General features: G+C 42.3%; 1 protein-coding gene and 1 long non-coding RNA gene across 13 annotated transcripts in view; one reads left to right on the top strand and one right to left on the bottom strand.

Annotated features, from left to right (window-relative positions):
* The window catches only part of ATP23 (ATP23 metallopeptidase and ATP synthase assembly factor homolog), a 94551-nt gene extending 85618 nt beyond the window's left edge, over nucleotides 1-8933 (top strand). For 8 of the 11 annotated variants that reach the window (XM_073788448.1, XM_019918329.3, XM_073788449.1 and 5 more), the window contains 4 exons: nucleotides 701-782; nucleotides 4397-4534; nucleotides 6476-6559; nucleotides 8474-8933. In XM_073788448.1, the coding sequence (XP_073644549.1) occupies nucleotides 701-782; nucleotides 4397-4534; nucleotides 6476-6559; nucleotides 8474-8677 (508 nt within the window). In that variant the 3' untranslated portion in view covers nucleotides 8678-8933. Of the gene's footprint in view, nucleotides 1-2; nucleotides 783-3766; nucleotides 4535-6475; nucleotides 6560-8473 lie in introns of those variants that run through there. The other 3 variants (XM_019918333.3, XM_019918332.3, XM_073788447.1) reach the window with 3 other exon arrangements.
* Nucleotides 4613-20233, bottom strand: LOC109547136 (uncharacterized). Of its 2 annotated transcripts, none has more exons than XR_002172854.3 (3): nucleotides 18219-20233; nucleotides 15185-15331; nucleotides 4613-5282 (listed from the first exon to the last, which is right to left on the bottom strand). It is a non-coding gene; the product is annotated as an uncharacterized lncRNA (long non-coding RNA). The 2 variants fall into 2 exon arrangements; XR_004528918.2 differs by lacking the exon at nucleotides 4613-5282 and adding an exon at nucleotides 14634-15083.
* Nucleotides 20234-21271: the final 1038 nt, after the last annotated feature.

The following is a 21271-nucleotide window of genomic DNA, read 5'->3' as shown; positions in this document are numbered from 1 at the left end:
TGAATCTTTTTGAAGTGCTGCTCTGTATTCTGGCTGCTGAAAACAAAAAATCCCCACCCAAACTGGAAGTACTTCAGATATTTCACTTCAGGCCACAAAGCCCTTTCCATATGGTGGGTGGTGGTGGTTGGCTGCACTCTCCCCAGGCAGGCCGTGTTCTCTCTGGACCTCTTCAGCCCTAACTCCACATCTCTGGCTCTACTGTTCACCTCAGGTATTTAGTAAAGACGATACTTAAAATCTTACTTGTAAGTAATCACCAAACCTGGTTTTTCCACTATGCCAGTCCCAGCATTCTCCTTAACGGAGAAGAAATCTCAGCTTGTTATGCACGTAGAAGCCTTCCAGGTGTTGTTAAACTTTGAGGAGATCGGAAGAAGTGATTTCTGAGGTCCACTTCTTAACATTCTGGCCCAAGGGCAGAAACTCCAGCATATTTCCAATATGGTCTTAATGAGTTGATCAAATTCTTTATGGAATCATAGCATAGAATTTGAACTGGGATAGATTTTGCAGAGACAGTTTCCTTATTTATAGATGAGAGAACTGAGTCCTGGTGTTGAGTTGCTTTCCCAAGGTGTCCTGTGTGATAGTGATGGAGAGATGTGTCATCTGGGTCTCCTGGCCCAGGGCTGTTTCCCCTGTGCCCCACGCACACTACTTCTGGACGTTGTCTTTTTAATCCATTCTTACCTTCCAGCGCTGTTAACAGAGAAAGACACTTTTCTTGTGAAGATTGTAATGGAAATGTCAGTGGAGGTTTTGATGCTTCAGTGTCTCAGGTAGGCAGTCTACCAAGCTGTCCTCTTTCCTCCAGTTCTCTCTCCTGATGTTTGCTGATTGCCTTCTATGTGCTGGGCATTCCATTTGGTAGACTTTGTGTAGAATTCAAAAAATGAGTTAACTGTGGTCCTTACTCTTAAGGTCCTTACTTCTCACAGGGGAGACAAGACAGGAACGCAGAGACAATGATAAAATTTGAGGCGGGTTAAACTCTTTGAGGTGGGTGTGGTTACCACAATGGGACAGTGATGTGATTGACTGAAAGATGCCAGCAGAGTCAGCTAGAGGATGTAAAGGCTCTTCAGGGGCAAAGAAGACAAAGACTGTTGCCAAAAGCAGGGGGAGCATGAGCAAAGGTGACGTGTTGAGAAAGCACAAGGTGTATTTGGGGAATGGCATGTTGTCTAGTTCAGCTGGAGGGCAGGAATGCATGGGGAATGAGGAGAAATAGGATTGGAAAGAAAGATAGGCTATATGGTGGGAGGCTTTGAATGCCAAGATAGAGTTTCACCTTTACACGGTGAGAAGTGATAGATCTTTGAGAATTTTTGATGAGGAGAGTGAGTTTTCTCACCTGTAAAATATGGGTAATGATTGTATTTATCTTATAGAATGGTTATGAGAATTAAATGCGATTTCTCTTGTAAACTACTTATCATAGTAAGCAGAGCACTTAAGTCAATAAATGTTACAAGTTTTAAGTCAATGGGGGGTTTTGACAGTCTTGAGGTGGTAGATGGATGTGTCATGTGATATGAGGGTAGATAAAAGTGTTGTAAGTCACTGTTTCCATCATGAATATATGACACATTGAAGTACATTTAATTGTTTCCTGCTAGGGAATTTTATATGTATTTGAGTTATTTATAGCTGTTTCATGGTAATCATGGGAAAGAGCAACATAGCAGAGGGGTGAGGTGTCTGAGTTTTGGAGTCACATAGACTTTGAGTTCAAATCCTAGTTCCCCTGCTTATTAGCTGTGGGGCTTGGGCAAGTTATTCGTTTTATTCTCAGTTTCCTCATTTGTAAATTGATAATCGCCAACACCTGTAGCTCCCAAGATGGGTCTTGGTAAGTTCATCCTCTTTGGGGGTTAGAGTGCACGTTTTGAATCTTCATCTTATTTCTCAGCAGTGTTATACACAGTTGGGCACTCTTTTTTTTTTTTTTAATTAAAATTTTTGTTGTGAAGTATCTCATTCATATAGAAGAGTAAAATACCTGTATGTACACTTTCAGTCATAATAGTAAAATGAACATCTATATAACTACCACCCAGATTTGAGAAATAAAACACTGCCAGGACTTCAGAAGCCTGTGTGCCCCTCTTGGGTTACAACCCCCTCCCTTCCTTATTCTGACTTCCGTGATAACCATTCCCTGCTTGTCTGAATGGTTTTGCCATCTATGTGTACAGTCCAACAATGTGTTTAGTTTCCTCCTTTTAAGCTTTATACTTGGGGTCATGTGTAATACTTTGTCATTTTATGAAATCATACAGTCTTTGTAACTTAATTCTTTCGTTCAACATCGTGAGATTCTTCTGTGTTGTTGTATGCACCTCTGGTTAATTTAGTTTGTGTTGTATATTATTCCATTATATGTCTGTACTAGCGTTCACCCTATCGAGTATCGATTGTTTCCCACTTTATTATTATTATAAACAATGCTGCTGTGAATGTTCTTCACCTTCTCTCCCAGTGCTCGTGGGCAAGAGTTATTCCAAGGTATCTGGCTAGAGTGGAGGTCCTATCACATGCACACACTTGACGTTAACAGCTAATGCCACTTTCTTGCCATGGTTTCCAGTCTGCCACACTCTTGTGGTTGCTCCTTTGCTAACTTAGCTTCCTCTACCAGCCCTTAAATGAAGTCCCTTAATCCTTGGTGTTAGAGCCCCTTCTTTTCTACTCTGCATTCTACCGAGGGGCTCTCATTTACTTTGCTGGGTCAGAGCTTTCTCTTGAACTCCACATCCATATCGCCAAGTGTTCACTGAACACCTACACTTGGGTGTCCTAAAGGCACCTCAGACGTGACATGTCCAAGTTCAAATTGATTTTTACGATCCTCCATCCCCACCCATCCTGGTCTTTTAGTTTTGCATATCTCGGTGAACGGTACCACCATCCGTCCTATTACCCATGCCAGAAATTTAGGGATCATCCTTGATACCTCTGATTCCCTTCCCATATTCTGTCCGACACCAAATTTTGTCCAGTCTCCCTCCTAAATACCTTTTTAGGCCCCCACCATCCTAGCTCTGGAACTATTATCTCTTGCCTAGAATACTTCATTTGCCTTCAACTAGTCTCTGTGTATCCAGTTTTGATCATCTTTTGTTTATTTTTCCAACTGTGGTCAAAAGGATAAAAACAAAATAAAACACCCCCCGTTTCACTACTCCCTTTCAGTGACTTCCCACTGTTGTCAGGATAAAGAGTGATTTGGCCCCTGCCGACCTCACCAGCCCTATCTCATGCCTGCCACCTCCAACTCTGTGCTTGGTACTACAGGCCTTCTGCCGTCAGCTTCTCCAACATTCTTTTCCTTCAACCCTCCCCCTACCCTTTGCCTATGTTGTTCTCTGTCTGGAATGCTCCCTTCCCCTCTCCTCGAATTTAACTCCTGTTCATCCATTAGATCCCAGTTTAAACATTCCTTCTGCAGAAAAGCCTTTCCCAACCCTGCAGACCAGGTCAGGCACTCTCATTGTATGTACTCGTGACAACCTGGGTTTTTCTTCATGACAACTGTCACTGCATGTGTTTAAACATTTTGGTAAATACTTGATTAATTTCTATCTCCATTAGTAGATTATAAATCTCTAGTAGGTCTTGATAAATATTAGTTGAATAAATGAATGTTGAATGAATGTATATAAAACACCTGGGACATGTCCCAGTGTCTGGCACACAGTAAGTACACAGTAAGTGGGGACTATTATTATTAGGACCCCTCACGTCTTTATTATTCTTATAGGGTCCTGCTCAGTGTGCTGCTGGCTTTTTGCACTTCTTTCTGAAGCTCTTTCTGAGGACTTTTCCTGGCAATTCTAGTAGGATGGGACAGTGTGGTCATTCATTGTTGATTCATTGCTTATTGAGAAACTTGATAAGAAACATTTTACACATATTCTCATTTAATTCTCACGATTCTAAGAGGTAGGTACGCTAAGTCATCTCCTTTTTTATAGTTGAGGAAACTGCGGCACAGAAAGCTTAAGAAACTTGCCCAAGGTCACTGACTTAGTAAGGAGTGGGGCTGGAATTTGAATCTCCCTGCTTCATTCCAGAGTCCACTCTTAATACAAGACTGTGGAGTCTAAGATGGCTGGTGCAGTCAACCCAGTGAGGGTGGTGTGTGAATAAATGTCCTTAAACTAAGTGCTATGTAGTCCAGAGAGAGGAGAAGGGAGAAGTTAGCCATTGGGAAGGCTTCATGGAGAATGTATGAAGACCGAGCCTTGATGGAGGGGTGGGTGTTGGGTGGATAGAGTGGGTGAGGCTTTCCAGGCAGTTGAGCCCACTCAGGTGAGAGAGAAGATGGAATCTACGAAGTGAGAGTAGATCTTAGAAATGACCGAACTCTCCTCATTTTGGTACTTCTTAGATTGTTTTGTGCCAGAATAATATCTGTAATCAGGCGCATATGAACAGAGTGGTCACCCATGAGCTCATTCACGCATTCGATCATTGTCGAGCTCATGTCGACTGGTTCACCAACGTCAGGCACTTGGCTTGCTCTGAGGTAAGTTTTATCGTAGAAGGTACTTCTTCCCCAAGGACACTGTTGTGCGTTTGAACATTTTATTCAAGGATGATTTATTTAAACGTATTCCTTTTCTTGTCATAATTCCACATTAGTCTTCAGTTTACATTTTTAACTATTGAATACAATACTTTTAGATACAGCAGGTAGACATTTTTAAGTATCTTTTTAGAATTGTCTTAAATATGACCTTTAAATCCTAATAATAGTGATGACTTTTAATAATAAGCTCTTTTTCCTATGGAATAAACTATATAATACAAAAACTTTACAGTTAACATTTACTGAGGGGCTGTGTGCCAAACCCTAACCCTGTGCTGTTTGTGGACCTTTTTTTTTTTTTTTTTTTGCGGTACGCGGGCCTCTCACTGTTGTGGCCTCTCGCGTTGCGGAGCACAGGCTCCGGACGCGCAGGCGCAGCGGCCACGGCTTACGGGCCCAGCCGCTCCACGGCATGTGGGATCTTCCCGGACCGGGGCACGAACCCATGTCCCCTGCATCGGCAGGCGGACTCTCAACCACTGTGCCACCAGGGAAGCCCTGTGGACTCTTATTTAATATTCACAACAGCCCATTGAGGTAGATACTGTTATCCCCATTTTATTTCTGTGAAAAGTGAGGCAGTTGTTCAGATACCATACCTAGTAAGTGGCAGAGGCAGGATTACAGCCAAGGTTCTTGAGTGGTTTGCTGTGCTGCCTTCCATAGGTAAAGTTCCTAGCTTTCCCTAGAGTAAAACAGTTCGTTTCAAAAATACAACATAGGAAGATATTTATTATTAAGCATTTTGGATTGCTGTCAGAAATACACACATATGTATGCTCCTAGAAAGACATTTGTATTTCATACTTGCATTTCATTAATTGAAGAGTGCAGTGTGCTGAGAAGCTAAAGAAAACTAATATAAATTTCAAGCTTATACTTTATAACTTAGATTATTTTCTTTCCCTTGAAATTAATAAGTAGCCTCACTGCATCTGATTATAACTCATATTATTTGGAAAGAAGACCGAAATCTGAGCTTTTAAATATTTCTCTCTCTTGGGTGTTATGAGAATTAATGCCTGTTAGCTAGTTAAAGTGTGTTAAGTGCTTTGAGCTCCTCAGAGGAATGAAGCCATGTTATTATAGAAGTAACAAGAAGTGGGCCATTCTGATTGCAGCGAATGAGCAAAAACGTGGCCAGGTTGGCTGTAGAATCCATGTGGGTGATTCCATGACTTTTTCACCTATTAAAGCTGCTTTTTACCTTAAAGATATAGAAAATACATACTAACTTCAGGCTGTCATGTTCATAGCATGCCCAGTTTGGAATGTTCTTGATTCTCTGTACCACTTAATTTTTCATAGGCCCATCAAGACCCTGGAGGAAGGGCATGAACTTACACGGGTTTAAGGGAAGGTCCGAGAGAGTTTCAGTGGTTTGGGCTAGGAGAGCTGGGAGGTTTGTGTGCCTAAAGTGTCTTAGGTACTGATGTATTCAGTTTTAAGCTCACACTGAAACTCAGTTTGTAGATCTTTGGAAGAATGCTTTCTTGAAGTCCTTTTGGTAATTTCTAGCAGTGTTTGTATTTTGTAGAGAGCATAATCTTTAACTTTGAGGTCCAACTCTTTGACTTTTGGTTCCAAAAGAAATTAGTTCTGTCTGTAAGACTCTGGTGGAAAGTTTTGAAAATTCCCTTTGAATAGGTGATTGCCCACAGTGTATCTGGCACTGCCTAGTGTAGCTCATGGATATCTGCTCTTTTTCTTAAGAACTTCTTAAGTCAATAGAGTTAAAAAAAAAAAAAATCTTACAGGTACTCTGTTCTCAGAAAAATATACCAATTTTATATTTTACAATTAAAAAAATCAGTTGATATAAAGGTATAGAGCACGAGTGCTTATTTTCTGTTTGTTTGCCTTCTGTCTTTGTGATAGGTTCGAGCTGCTAACCTTAGTGGAGACTGCTCACTTTTAAATGAAATATTCAGGTTACATTTTGGATTAAAACGACACCATCAGGTAAAAACTAACATATGAAATCATTTACTGTTAAGAGTGCTATGAGTGGAAATAATGAATAGAAAAATGAGAAGTATATTTAGTATTTGAAATTTGAAAGCACTACTTATATGAAAGAATACAAAATGTGTGTCCCTGAAGCCAAATAGGTGGAATTCATTCTAGTTTATAATTATGGGCAAGCTGTGCGACTAAGTGAGAGATTTTCACAGTGAAAAGCGCTACGGTCTCACACGTGGGATACTTTTGGATGGGGGTAGATAAGGACCGGAAGTGAAATCACAGCCTGTCTTACTTTTATCCTACCAGTACTGGACTTGTGGTTTGAAACCATCACAGTATTCTCTAGACACAAAAGTAATACCTGTCAGCACAGAGACTGCACTGCAGCGCACTGTGTATTAGCACAGCTTTAAAGGCTGTATGACGTGACAGCAAAGCTTCGGATCAGCACAGACTTGATCACGATGAGCTGAGCTGAGCGATTTTGTAAACAAAACAAAATGAAAACTGTAGGCAAGACCATCCTGCTAGAAAGCTTTTTTGTTGTTTTTGTCTAAAAGAAACACTTTATATTTTTTTATTGGGGTATAGTTGTTCTACAATGTTGTGTTAGTTTCTACTGTACTAGAAAGCTTTTAAGGGCCACGATAGATGGGCATGGGGAGAGGAAGTTTAGAACTGATGGACTGGTGAAGAATGTGAGCAGTTCTGCCCATAGCAACCAAGGGGCTCTGTGTCCACATTTAGGAGAAAGGCTGGTCAGAGCTCTTCTATGGGAAGAGGTTACTGGGCCAATTTGTCAGGTACATGGGCATCAGGATAGCAGTTTTAACCAGATGCAAAAAGGACAGGCTTGGAACAACAGCAGGAAGGCCCTTGGCTCTCCAGAGAAAAGAGTAACTCAACTCTGGGGAGGAAGGTAGAAGGTCACAGAGAACTACGAAGAGAAATTTTGAACTCAGTGAATGGGAGTTCGTTAGACGGCAAACCTGGGGCCTGGGAAGGGTGCCTACTCTGATAGGGCTGTTACGCTTTCAGCCTGTGCCAAGTCCGCTTAGTGATGTGCCACTGACTTGTGCTGCATGTCTTCCGTGCCCTCCAATCCCTGCTCATCTGGTGAATTCAGCTCAGGCAGCCTTCGAATGGGCGGTGTGTTCTGGCTCTCAGTGGAAGTAGGGTGCACATCAGAACATCCCAGAGAAGAGGCTAACGCAGTTAAGGCATGTCATCCGGAGTCCAGAGTCTTTGAAAGAGAAATCTCTCCTCTTTTTAACTTGGGTAGCAGCAGCAGAAAATGAATAGAACTAGCAATAGGATGGAAAATACGTGGAGGTAGTGGGAGAAGAGTCCTAGAGAACAGAGTCCCTGCTTTTGTACAGTATGTACCCAAGAAAAAAGTTGTTTTTTTTTTCCCCCTGAAAAATTAGGATGCCTTCAAATTTTGTGTGTATGTATGTGTGGTTTCCTGTTGCCTCCAGGGGAGATGCCCCTCTCGAAGGAAAAGTTATCTAGCATTGGTCACCTGAAAAGCTAAGGGAGAGAGAGGCACAGGAGTATATTTCATATTTATTCAAATTAAAAAGCTCAACCAGAACCTTATTTATAGACTTTTTTATGATTTTGCAAAGTTGGAGTTATTGTTTAGCAGATACTGCCTAGAAATTATCATCATTAGGAAAGATGAGAAGAAGGGAGGAGGGGAAGGAGATCTTACTTATACCTAAATAATTTTAGGTTGAGCTAAACATGTTCCATAATTTAATCTTTCTTCTTTGGACTGACAGAAATTAATAAAGTAACATGAGAGGAAATTAATTTTGACTGTGGTTCACACATTGTATAAAATGTTACTATTTCATGACAAAATTTTCATATATTAAAAAAATTAAAGCCACATACTTTTCTCCTTAGACTTGTGTGCGAGACAGAGCCATTCGTTCTATCCTGGCTGTTAGGAACATCAGCAAAGAAGTAGCTCAGAAGGCTGTTGATGAAGTTTTTGAATCTTGTTTCAATGACCATGAACCTTTTGGAAGGATCCCTCATAATAAGACCTATGCAAGATATGCTCATAGAGACTTTCAAAACCGGGATCGGTACTACTCAAACATATGAAGACGATGACATTTTATATGGCAGAGCTTCAGCGATCATGAAGAAAGCATGGTTCCCAAGTGGACAACATAAAACGTAAATGAGCAATTAAATACAGAGAAGACACAGAAGATTCTAGCACAGAAGATTCTAGCATCAGAAAAAGTAACTGTGGTAAGAAATGAAACTGCCTTAAACTCCAAGGCAAAAATTGTATCTTTGTAGCTAACCATTTGGTAAATAAGGCAAATAAATAGCATTTTTAAATTTTCTACAATGTACTTGTTATTACTTGTGTTTTATTTTTTATGATTGTGATTTGCTTTTATTACATTTTAAAACTTGATTATGAAACCTGTGAAGTATGCCCTTTATGATGTGTATGTCTTCTTTGGAAAAATGTCTATTCAGATCCTCTGCCCATTTTAAAATCAGGTTGTTTATTTTGATATTGAGTTGTATGAGTTCTTTGTATATTTTGGATGGTAACCCCTTATCAGATATTGTTTGCAAATATCTTTTCCCATTCAGTAGGTGGCCTTTTCATTTTGTTGATAGTTTTTTTTTTTTTTTTTTTTGCGGTACGTGGGCCTCTCACCGTTGTGGCCTCTCCCGTTGCGGAGCACAGGCTCCGGATGCGCAGGCTCAGCGGCCACGGCTCACGGGCCCAGCCGCTCCGCGGCATGTGGGATCTTCCCGGACTGGGGCACGAACCCATGTCCCCTGCATCGGCAGGCGGACTCTCAACCACTGCACCACCAGGGAAGCCCATCACCTGCATTTTTTTCTCACATTATTTTCTTCTTTCTCTTCCCTGCTGATTTCTGCTTCTAACTTATATAATGCAAGTGTTAGAGTTCCCAAGAGCAGAATTTGGTTCTACAGAAATTACCGAGTAGAATATCTGGGATTTTATGAGGATAATATTTTTTCAACAGGTACCAAGGCTAAGTTAAAAGGGAAAAATTAATCACGTGACATCCTAAGTGTCAAGTGGCAGCTTCTCTGAATGCTAACTGCGTTCATACCGCCTCACATCCAAGGTGGTAAAATAAGGGGGAAAAAAACTGGGTCAAGGAAACTCTCCTAACATAATGCTTCTTTTTCTGAAGATTAATAAGTCCCAGAGTCCCACAGCAAAGGCCAAAGCTATATGTACGTACCTTTCAAATCTGGATCTGCTGGGTCAAAGCCCGACATGTCTGCAGGGGCCAGGCTGGCCCCTAGAGTGGTCACTTATTAGTAGGAGGCCCTGGGGAGCCTTGTAAGCGTCAAGTGGCTGGACTCAGCATTCACTAATGGAACCACAGCTCCCCCTCATTCTCCCAACCACAGCATAAGGAGGAGAATCAGAGGGAAAAAATAGACATTACATTAATTCAATAAATATTTATTAAGCTCTATCTACTATGTACTGATGTAGGCACTAGGGATACTGAAGTGTCCAACATGGGTTGGATCTTTGTCATCGTGGGGAACCGCTGCACCAGAGAGGAAGTGTGCAGTTGTTTGGGGATATAAAATTTGGCACCTAACCTAGAGAAGTGATATTTAAACTCGAGACCTGAGGGGCTTCCCTGGTGGCACAGTGGTTAAGAATCCGCCTGCCAATTCAGGGGACACGAGTCCAAACCTTCGTCCGGGAAGATCCCACATGCTGCAGAGCAGCTAAGCCCATGCGCCACGACTGTTGAGCCTGCGCTCTAGAGCGTGCGTGCCACAACTACTGAAGCCCGTGTGCCTAGAGCACATGCTCTGCAACAAGAGAAGCCACCGCAATGAGACCGTGCACTGCAACGAAGAGTAGCCCCCGCTCACCGCAGCTAAAGACCGTGCAGCTACGAAGACCCAGCGCAGCCAAAAAAAAAAAAAAAAACAACAACAACTTGAGATCTGAGTATGAGAAGGAGTTAGCAAGTCAAGGGGGTGGGGAAGGAGACTTCCAGACAAGAGGAGACCCTTTGTGTGAAGGCCTTAGAAGGGGGCAGGGACAGTGAGAGAAGGGTTGTGGAAGGGATAATGTGGAACAAAGTACCTGGTTCCCAAGGAAGCTGGTACCCAATTCCCAGGGAGAGGAGAAGCTCTATGACCTGAGTGTCAAATAAAAAAGGTAAGCAGTGGGAAAGAATGAAATATTCTGTAAATAGTTTGGAGAAAACTGGAGACCTGGAAAAAATTAAGTTAAATGCCTCATTCATTTATACCACAGTAAGTTCCAGAGATATCAAAGATGTTAATAGTAAAGAAAGCCATAAAAATACCAGAACATGGGAGAATTTTTAACATAATCTTAGAATGGGAATGCCTAAAGTGGCATAAAAATTGCAAAACCATAAAACAAGTTATTGATATACTTAACAGCATTTTTTAATCTTCAAAAAATTTAAATAAAATATTTTCAACACGGTATCCTGAAAGATGTTATTCATAATAAAGTGATGACTATTTACATCTATATTAAAAAAAAACAAAAATGAGGAAATAACATGAACAGAAAATGCAAGTAGGTGCCTCTTTAAGCATACGACTTATGTGACCTTACCTATAATAAGAAATGTGTAAACTGTGGCATACTGTTTTCACCAAAGAGGTTTACAAGGGTCAAATATATGATATACATCAAACTAAAGAGCTTCTGCACAGCAAAGGGAACCATTAACAAAATGAAAGGCAACTTACTGAGTGGGAGAAAATATTTGCAAATCATATACCTGATAAGGGGTTAATACCCCAAATATATCAAGAACTCATATAATTCAATAGTAAAACCCCACAAACAACCTGATTAAAAAAATGGGCAGAGGATCTGAATAGACATTTTTCCAAAGAAGACATATAGATGGCCAACAGGAACATGAAAAGATGCTCTGCGTCACTCATCATCATGGAAATGCAAATCAAAACCACAATGAAATTATCACCTTACACCTGTTAAAATGACTATTATAAAAAAGACGAGAAATAATGTGTTGGCGAGCATGTGGAGAAAAAGGAATCCTCATGCTCTGTCGGTGCAGCCACTGTGGAAAACAGTATGGAGGTTTCTCAAAAAATTAAAAATAGAACTACCATATGATCCAGCAATTCCAATTCTGGGTATTAACCTGAAGAAAACTAAAAGACTAACTTGAAAAGCAGAAACTAACACAACGTTGTAAAGCAACTATACTCCAATTAAAAAAAAAAAAGTTAAAAAGACACATGCACCCCTACGTTCATTGCAGTATTATTTACAATAGCCAAGATATGGAAACAACCTAAGTGTCCATCGCTGGATGTGGGTGAATGGACAAAGACATTGTGAACAGGTTGATGGCTGCCTGAGGCAGGGGGTGGAGGTGTGGGAGAATGGGTTAAGGGGGTCAAAGAGTGCAAACTTTCAGTTATGAAATAAGTCACGTGGATGTGACGTACAGGATGGTGACTATAGTTAATAATACTGTATTGCATACAGTGGTCCTCCCTTACCTGTGGGGGATATGGTCCAAGACCACCCCCCCCATGGATGCCTGAAAACTTGTATAGTACAGAATCCTATATATACTATGTCTTTTCCTATGCATACAGACCTATGATAAAGTTTAATTTATAAACTAGGCACAGTAAAAGGTGAACAATAATAGTAAAATAGAACAATTATAACAATACACTATAATAAACGTTATGCAAATGTGGTTTCCCTCTCAAAATATCGTATTGTATTGATACAAATGTAATGCCTTTCTCATCATAATCAAGCACTTACACCTTGTGGCCATAACTTTTGCAGTTTGAGGCATGACAGCAAAACTAGCACCATTTTTTTTCCTTTTTTCACGATTTAATGGATAGAAGATTTGTTCTCTACAGTGAATCTTAGCAACCTCAACATATGATTTTTTTTCTTTCCTAATTAAGTTGAAAACTTTCACCTATTCACTTAAAGAAAGTACTGTATGGCTTCAGTTTGGCAGATCTGAATTGCCAGTATCACTCCTCTTGCACTTTGGGGCATTATTAAGTAAAAGAAGGGTTATTGAACACAAGCTCTGAGATACCATGATGGTTGACCTGTTAACCAAGTTAGCTAATAAGTGACTAATGGGTGGGATATGATGAGCAAAGGGATGATTCATGCCCCAGACGAATGGATTGGGACAGTGTGAAATTTTGTCATGCTAGTTGTGTCAGTGCACAATTTAAAACTTATGAATTGTTTATTTCTGGAATTTTCCATTTAATATTTTTGGACCATGGTTGACTGCAGGTAACTGAACCACGGATAAGGGGGGACTACTGTATTTGAAAGTTGTTAAGAGAGTAAATCTTTTTTTAAAAAAATATTTTATTTCTTTTTTTATTTTTTTGGCTGTTGGGTCTTTGTTGCGGTGCATGGGCTTCTCTGTAGTTCTGGTGCGTGGGCTTCTCTCTAGTTGTGGCATGCGTATTTTGTCTCTCTAGTTGTGGTGCTTGGGCTCCAGGGCACACAGACTTAGTTGCTCCATGGCATGTGGGATCTTAGTTCCCCAACCAGGGATAGAACCCGCGTCCCCTGCATCGGAAGGCGGATTCTTTACCACTGGACCACCAGGGGAGTCCCAGAGAGTAAATCTTAAAAGTTTTCATCACGGGCTTCCCTGGTGGCGCAGTGGTTGAGAGTCCGCCTGCCAATGCAGGGGACACGGGTTCGTGCCGCGGTCCGGGAGGATCCCACATGCCGCGGAGCGGCTGGGTCCGTGAGCCATGGCCGCTGAGCCTGCGCGTCCGGAGCCTGTGCTCCGCAACGGGAGAGGCCACAGCAGTGGGAGGCCCACGTACCGGAAAAAAAAAAAAAAAAAAAAAAAGTTTTCATCACAAGAAAAATCTTTTTGGTAACTATGTAAGGTGATGGATGTTAACTAGACTTATTGTGTTGATCATTTTGCAATGTATACAAATGTCAAATTATTATGTTGTACACCTGAAACTGATTAAAAAGTAAATTAAAAAATATACTCTCAGACATTATTAGGGAGTAATTGACTGTAACCTCTAAGAATAATTTGACAGGTATTATTTAAATACACATACTCTTGATATGGAAAGCTCTCCATGATATATTAAGTGAAAACAGCAGGGCATTGGACAAGGAAAGGAGGAAAGAGACAATATATACATACATACATACATGTTGCAGGTTTCTAGAATATCCCTGTATGTAAATACAATGAGCTATAAACAGAAGTCTCCACCAGGGAAGGTGAATTGAATATTGGAGAGAGGGAAGTGTTACTATTCTCTGTGTACACTTTTGAACCTTTTGAATTTTGTACAGGTGCTTGTAGAATCTAAAAAAATTAAATGCACATTTACTTATTCATAATTTTTTCAAAATTGTTATGTCAGTATAACCAATGTCTTTGTTCTAAGTGTGAGCAAATAGTTGCAGTGTTAACCTCAATGTTGTTAAATATATGATAAATTTATTTTCATCATATTAGTTTCATTTTTCAAGATATAGTCCCAAGCACACTTTTTTTTTCTAAAGTGTCTACCATAAAATTCCCATTTTAATTGGATTCTCTTTCAGTAGTCTTACTGCTGGCATTAGTTATCTGTTATAGTGAGGAGTTCCAAATACCTGTTTCCAAAGCTACAATGCATACCCGTTTCACCACAATCTTAAAAGTACTTAGTACAAACCTTGTTGGTTTGTTTGTTTTCATTGTGCTACCACACATATAAAATTTGACATCTTAACCATTTTTAAGTGTACAGTTCAGTGGTATTAAGTACATTCATATTGTGCGGCCATCACCATGCTTCATCTCCAGAACTAATTTCATCTTGCAGAATGGAAACTATATCCATTCAACAATTCCCCAACCTTCACTCCCTGACGACCCCCAGCAACCAACATTCCACTTTCTGTCTCTGTGATTTTGACTACTGTTAAGTACCTCAGAAGTGTGTCGTGAGGATTAGTTTACGTATAAAAGACTTGGAAGAATCCCTGGCACATACATTACTAGCTATTGTTATCTAGGTATCACTGTCCAGTAGAATTTTTTTGTGATGATGGAAAAGTTTTTTACCTGAACTATATACAATGTGGCATACGCTAGACGTATGTGGTTACTCAGTATTGAAATGTGGCTAGTGAGACTGAGGAATGGAATTTTAAATTTTATTTAATTCTAATTAAAAAATTTCAGTCACATGTGACTAGTAACTGCCCTATTGAACAGCAAGAATCTAGAGCTTAGAGGCCAGGCCTGGAGTTACAGGTGGAGTTATCACCTTACGGCTGATAGTTGAAGCCATTATGAATGAAGGGGAATAAATGAAAAGGGAAGGGAAGAGAGAGGGCCAAGGATTAGAAGGGGGGAATACCAGCATCTAAGGTTTTGTCAGAGAAAGAAGACATGAAGAAAATATTGTGAAAAAGACCAAAAATAGGTGTGGTTCCCTGTAAGAAAACAAGAGAGTTCCAAGAGAGGGAGTGGTCACAAGGTTACATACCATTGATTGAGTTAATACAATGAGAACTGAAACTATCGTGGACCTTACCTGTGTGCTCCAAGTAGGCCTTGTAACTTTGCAGGTAGTCGGTGGGGAGATTGGCTGTCCAGTGGAATCTGAGGCACCATTTGTAATGCTTCTGCCTTCTCTGGTGAATACACGGCAAAGACCTTGTAAAGGCATTGGCTTTGAGTGCTAGAAGAAATATTTCAATATTAATTTCCATGACTAATTCTGGTGAGATTTTAAAGACAACACTATATGCACTGCTTTCTTTTTTTTTTTTAACGTCTTTATTGGAGTATAATTGCTTTACAATGGTGTATTAGTTTCTGCTTTATAACAAAGTGAATCAGTTATACATATACATATGTCCCCATCTCTCTTCCCTCTTGGGTCTCCCTCCCTCCCACCCTCCCTATCCCACCCCTCTGGGTGGTCACAAAGCACCGAGCTGATCTCCCTGTGCTATGCGGCTGCTTCCCACTAGCTATCTATTTTACGTTTGGTAGTATATATATGTCCATGCCACTCTCACTTTGTCACAGCTTCCCCTTCCCCCTCCCCACATCCTCAAGTCCATTCTCTAGTAGGTCTGTGTCTTTATTCCCGTCTTACCCCTAGGTTCTTCATGACCTTTTTTTTTTCTTAGATTCCATGTATATGTGTTAGCATACGGTATTTGTTTTTCTCTTTCTGACTTACTTCACTCTGTATGACAGACTCTAGGTCCATCCCCCTCACTACAAATAACTCAATTTTTTTTTTTTGCGGCTGAGTAATACTCCATTGTATATATGTGCCACATCGTCTTTATCCATTCATCTGTTGATGGACACTTAGGTTGCTTCCATCTCCTGGCTATTGTAAATAGAGCTGCAGTGAACATTGGGGTACATGTGTCTTTTTGAATTATGGTTTTCTCAGGGTATATGCCCAGTAGTGGGATTGCTGGGTCACATGGTAGTTCTGTTTTTAGTTTTTTTTTTTTGCGGTACGCGGGCCTCTCACTGTTGTGGCCTCTCCCGTTGCGCAGCACAGGCTCCGGACGTGCAGGCTCAGCGGCCATGGCTCACGGGCCCAGCCGCTCCGCGGCATGTGGGATCTTCCTGGACCGGGGCACGAACCCGTGTCCCCTGCATCGGCAGGCGGACTCTCAACCACTGCGCCACCAGGGAAGCCCTGTTTTTAGTTTTTTAAAGCACCTCCATACTGTTCTCCACAGCGGCTGTATCAATATACACTCCCAGCAACAGTGCAGGAGGGTTCCCTTGTCTCCTGTGCACTGCTTTGTAAACGTAACCCTGTTGGGCTGCACTTGCACAGCTTTAAGACCAAAGAAAGAGCCCAGAGTCAGCAACAGAGACATCAGTGATGGGACAGCTTAGACGGCTGAAGCAAGGTCCTGGACTGACACCCTACCGCGTGAGGTGGACAGTGGGCAGGACACGGTGGCAGGCTTCCCTGGGGAGGAGGGGGAAGGGGAGATTGCCAGTTACAGGTTGGGAATTGGGTCAGGTTGGCTCATTAGTTGTCAGGGAAACCAGCAGAGGGGCACGCCCCTCACCACCCCTTTGATCAGAACAATCACTAGCTGGGCCTGGGGCAAGTATGTAGGAAGGTCAGTCCTGTGAGTAGGTGTGGGTGAAGCAGGCCCTGGTCAAGCAGGGTGTGTACAGGGAGAAAGAGAGCTTCCGTCCTGAGTGGCCTGACTAGACACCCCACCCCTACATACCCTGTATGACCCTTAAGTATCTCGGTCCAGCCCCTCTTCCATGACATCCCTGGGGTCAGGTATGTAGGGGGCACTGCAACCAGCTGCCACAATACAATACAGACAGCAGCAGCCAAACAGCATCAAGAGTAAGATACCGGGCTTCCCTGGTGGCGCAGTGGTTGAGAGTCCGCCTGCCGATGCAGGGGACACGGGTTCGTGCCCCGGTCCGGAAGGATCCCGCATGCCGCGGAGCGGCTGGGTCCGTGAGCTATGGCCGCTGAGCCTGCGCGTCCGGAGTCTGTGCTCCGCAACGGGAGAGGCCACAGCAGTGGGAGGCCCGCGTACCGCAAAAAAGAAAAAAAAAAAGAAAAGAGTAAGCTACCCAGTGTGCTCAGAACAGTCATTGCCAGGATGTGGGCACATTCTGGACCCAGGCGCTTACCAGGTCAATGAAGCGGTAGTGCCCTGTCCAGTAATAAGGAAGGTAAGGCCGCCCCTGTTTTTCACAAACCCAGAGCCACCCCCATGGGGAGGGGAAGGCCTGGCTCTAAAAGAAACATTCTGGTGGCCTCGCCGGGGGTCAGCCGCCCTAGTACACATCTGTCACCCCGTGTTACGTTGGGTGCAATTAGGGGTGGACACATTAGGTCTTTCCAAGCAGAAAATAGTCCCACTAGTTGGACTTCTGTGTCCAGAAGCCAGCCTGTCCCACTCCACACACAGCATAGCCCAGGGAGGGTCACGGGCAGTCAGTTGTACAGTAACGTTTACAGGGGGGAGGGGTGTCCTTCTGACATGTTGCACATGGGACTGGAAGCTGGTAAGTCTTTCCCCCCATGGTCAGTCGTCCCATATAGTCCCATTAGCCGGGTCAGTTTTTCATGGAAGTCCAGAGGAGGACAACAATGGTATCTCCCTGGAGACCCAGCACTAAGACTCATTGCACAGTGAGGCCGGTGTGGCTGCCCAGCCCTCGAATAGATTTCCTCCCTCAGGCTAGGGACAAAATGTAAGACATCGAACAGGCACAACACAGGGAGATGATGACAGTTACGCAAAATACAAGCGGTAGCCACATTCTGAGATAATACCACATCCGCCTGTGGTTTCTGTCCTGGTCTGCAATACAGCTCAGAAAACTCAAGTTTTCAGTAACAGAGGACTATGTCTAACATCATGTGATGGCCACCTCATTTTACCTTGGATGTCTGAACCACAGCTACTCCATTTTGACTTTCAAATGCATTCCCTTCCGCAATGGCCAAAGCAGATGTAAAATGTATGTCTGAAAGGCCACAAAACAGGCTGCTCTTGTCAGTAAAATTTAAGTTAAACCATGTATAAGCCTCATATATAACCCCATACCTCAATATGTGTAGATTTTTCCATCATTTCCCCTTTTGATCGCAAATCTTCCAATAGAAAGCATTGATGATCAAAATATCCGTCCCTCAATGCTGGGGTGCTGGCTCCTACCCCAGGTTCAGATCATGTCCCTCGGTGCTGGACCTCCTTTATTTTCGCCTAGTTATTCACACTGGGGGAAACTTAATCAGATCTTGTGAACAGACTCAGGGGTATGTTAATGGGGAAACACTTTATAGGCCATACATTTTATCACTTATGCCAAATTGTTACGCAAGACTTGCACATGTGCTTTTAGCAGCCGACTTAAAGCGAGCAATGTTATATACATCATGAGTAGTTACACTCTGTGATAACTTCACTGGATAATCTTTTCCTCCTGAACATCAGGGCAAGTGTGGCTAACACAATAACTTTCCTCAATACAGACCTCATTAACAGAACTAGAATTTAATATCTATTGAAACAATCTTTTTCAATCTAAAATTACTCTCATCTCCACCAAACACAGCCAAATCAAAACTGATTTGTTCGCAAAACAAGTCTGATCAATTGACCACGTAGTCTCCTCCAAAGTGGCTGAGGCAGAACTCCTCAGAAGGAGTCTCAGGCTGAATTCCCCAAAGGCCTCTCAAGGCCAAGAAAGCCATGCCAAAGACCTGCCATCAGGCTCCACCTTGGATTTCTCGGTCCCCAAATATAGAGATTCCTGCACATGCCAGGAGACAGTCTTTCCCTCTCACCTCATAAGGCTGCTCAGAACCTAAGAGTCTCCAATTTCTGGAGGGACCTGTGATCTGAAAAAAAAATTGCACAATGTGAGAGTTGTGAGTCGTTTTATTGGGGGCGAAAGGAGGACTATAGCCCTGGAGGCAGCATTTCAGATAGCTGAGAAACTGCTCCAAAGAGATAGGGCAGAAGGTCAGTATATATGTGATTGTGGTGAAGGCAGGGTACATGCAGTCAAGCACACATTTTTGCAGAAGGTTTCTGCTACGCTCGAGAAGGTTACTGCTAGTCGTGAGGAGCAGACGTCACCATGAAAGACTTCAGTGCTTTTCTAGCTACGAGGAGATGCAAGCATTGGGCTCATAAAATCTTCTCCTGAAAATATCTAACTATCTGAAGGCCTGTTCTGCCAGTTTTTCCCAGAGCACAGAGTGCCTCATTCCTGATCTCCACCCTGAACTCCTTTCAGGATGTGTTGAAGGTCAGCAGTCATAGCAGCTTAGGATTTAATCCTTGTAGAGGTAGATGGCAAGGGGCAACCTTTAGTTGGCAGACCAGACAGAAAAGTGCTTCAACTTATGAACTAAGAATGCTGCTTGCCATATCAGGAAACAAAAGATGTTGCAGCCTTCAAGCTACCACATTACAGCCGCCCCTATGGTGAGCTCTGAGGGAACTCAAGATAGAAACAGGATGCCTGCCATCTAGCAGTCAACTGCTGCAGCCACCAACGACTGGTGCACCCTGAAGCTCTGGAGGAGAAAACACAGGTTACTGGCCCCAGACAGCTGAGGTGCATATCAAAGGAATGATTTCAATGAGCCCAGACTTTACCTCTTCCCATACATAGAAAAGGGCTAATTTCGTTAACTTGAGATGTCTGGTTTTTCTTAATTAACAGTAATCTTTTGATATCCCTACTACCTGCCCTTTGTTGCAGAAAGTCCTATATATCCTGGCTTCCCTCTCGCCTCTAACAATTTTCTCAGCATTATCCGAGATGCTGTGTCCAGGCTTGAAGTCCTCTGAAAGTCCACCAACTAGAACAACTCTCAACTTTTAGGTAGCGCGTTTTTTTTCAGTCGACAAATTCTACCCATAGGTGTAGTTTACCAAATTGCTGTAAGTCAAAGCTAACTTGAGGGGAAGGGCTCCCCTCTACCTGGAAAACAGATCAAAACCAGTAACATTCCAAACAAAACCCATAAACATTATAACCATATTCACCAGTAAACAACCCTTTTGTTACCTTTTTATGAAGCCATTGGGTTTTCCATTAGGATTCTTTAATTTCTTACCCCGTTCAGCTGTGTGATCTGAAATTGATCAGAGACCTGTACTTGCCAAAAGGCCTTCCTATGAATCTTCTTGAAGATGAAGCACTTTTGCAGAAGCATCAGAGCACAACAATTACTGCCCATAAATGACAAAAGACTTAAAAAGTCACCGTTAAACTCCGGATCACAATGTAATGGATAAACAAACTTGGTTACAATAATTAATTATGTCTGATTGTAGTCTTAACACTTAAAAACGTTAATCTCTGGCAAAAACCAAGAAGCACGTAATTGTAAATTTCCTGATTGGAAAACTTAATGCTCTAGTCTTCCTCTCCCAAGCAGGCAAAGAGAGACAAACTTAGGCCTGCCCAGCAATTAATGTTCCAATATTTTACCCTATTTGAAATGAACCAGTCAATGAATTCTCTTCATTTAACTTAGTTTAGTTTCCAGTTACCAAAATCTGGAGAGGCTCTTTTAGATAGATATTCCCAAAACATAATTATTCCTATACGGTTTTTTAAAAGCCTCTCTCCCTTTTCTTCATTTACTCTTAGAGATCACATGTGATTAAAGTTCCTGAGAACCCAGGTAGATCATCTACATCTCAAAGGCACAAGAAGAGAATACATTGCTTCTAGAGGGCTAGCTTAACCAGCTACAAAAGCCTCACTTTGATACCATAGCAGAACCATCGGGGCCGTTGTTCTCCAGATCTCTTGGCAGCCCCCGTTCATCAAGGACAGCCACCGGGGATTTCCCCCATAACTTTTGGGATCACCCCTGGAACTTCTGGGCACCACGTGTAGTGGACAGCCCCCCGCAGCTTTCCATTCCCCGTTGTGTATTTCTCAACATCTCATTACCCGGGAGTTTCCTTGGTCTCCTGGCTGCTCCGCCAGTTGTTGGGCTGCACTTGCCCAACTTTAAAACCGAAGAGCCCGGACTCACCAACAGAGACATCAGTGGTTTAATGGATGGGAGAGCTGACAGGTCTGAAGCAGGGTCCTGGAGGGACACCCCACGGCGTGCAGCAGACAGACG

Source organism: Tursiops truncatus, chromosome 11 (assembly GCF_011762595.2).
Source record: "Tursiops truncatus isolate mTurTru1 chromosome 11, mTurTru1.mat.Y, whole genome shotgun sequence".
In the NCBI taxonomy this organism is placed as follows: Eukaryota; Metazoa; Chordata; class Mammalia; order Artiodactyla; family Delphinidae; genus Tursiops; species Tursiops truncatus.
The sequence above is the reverse complement of the archived record's forward strand: the minus strand, read 5'-3'. Positions and strand labels throughout refer to the sequence as shown.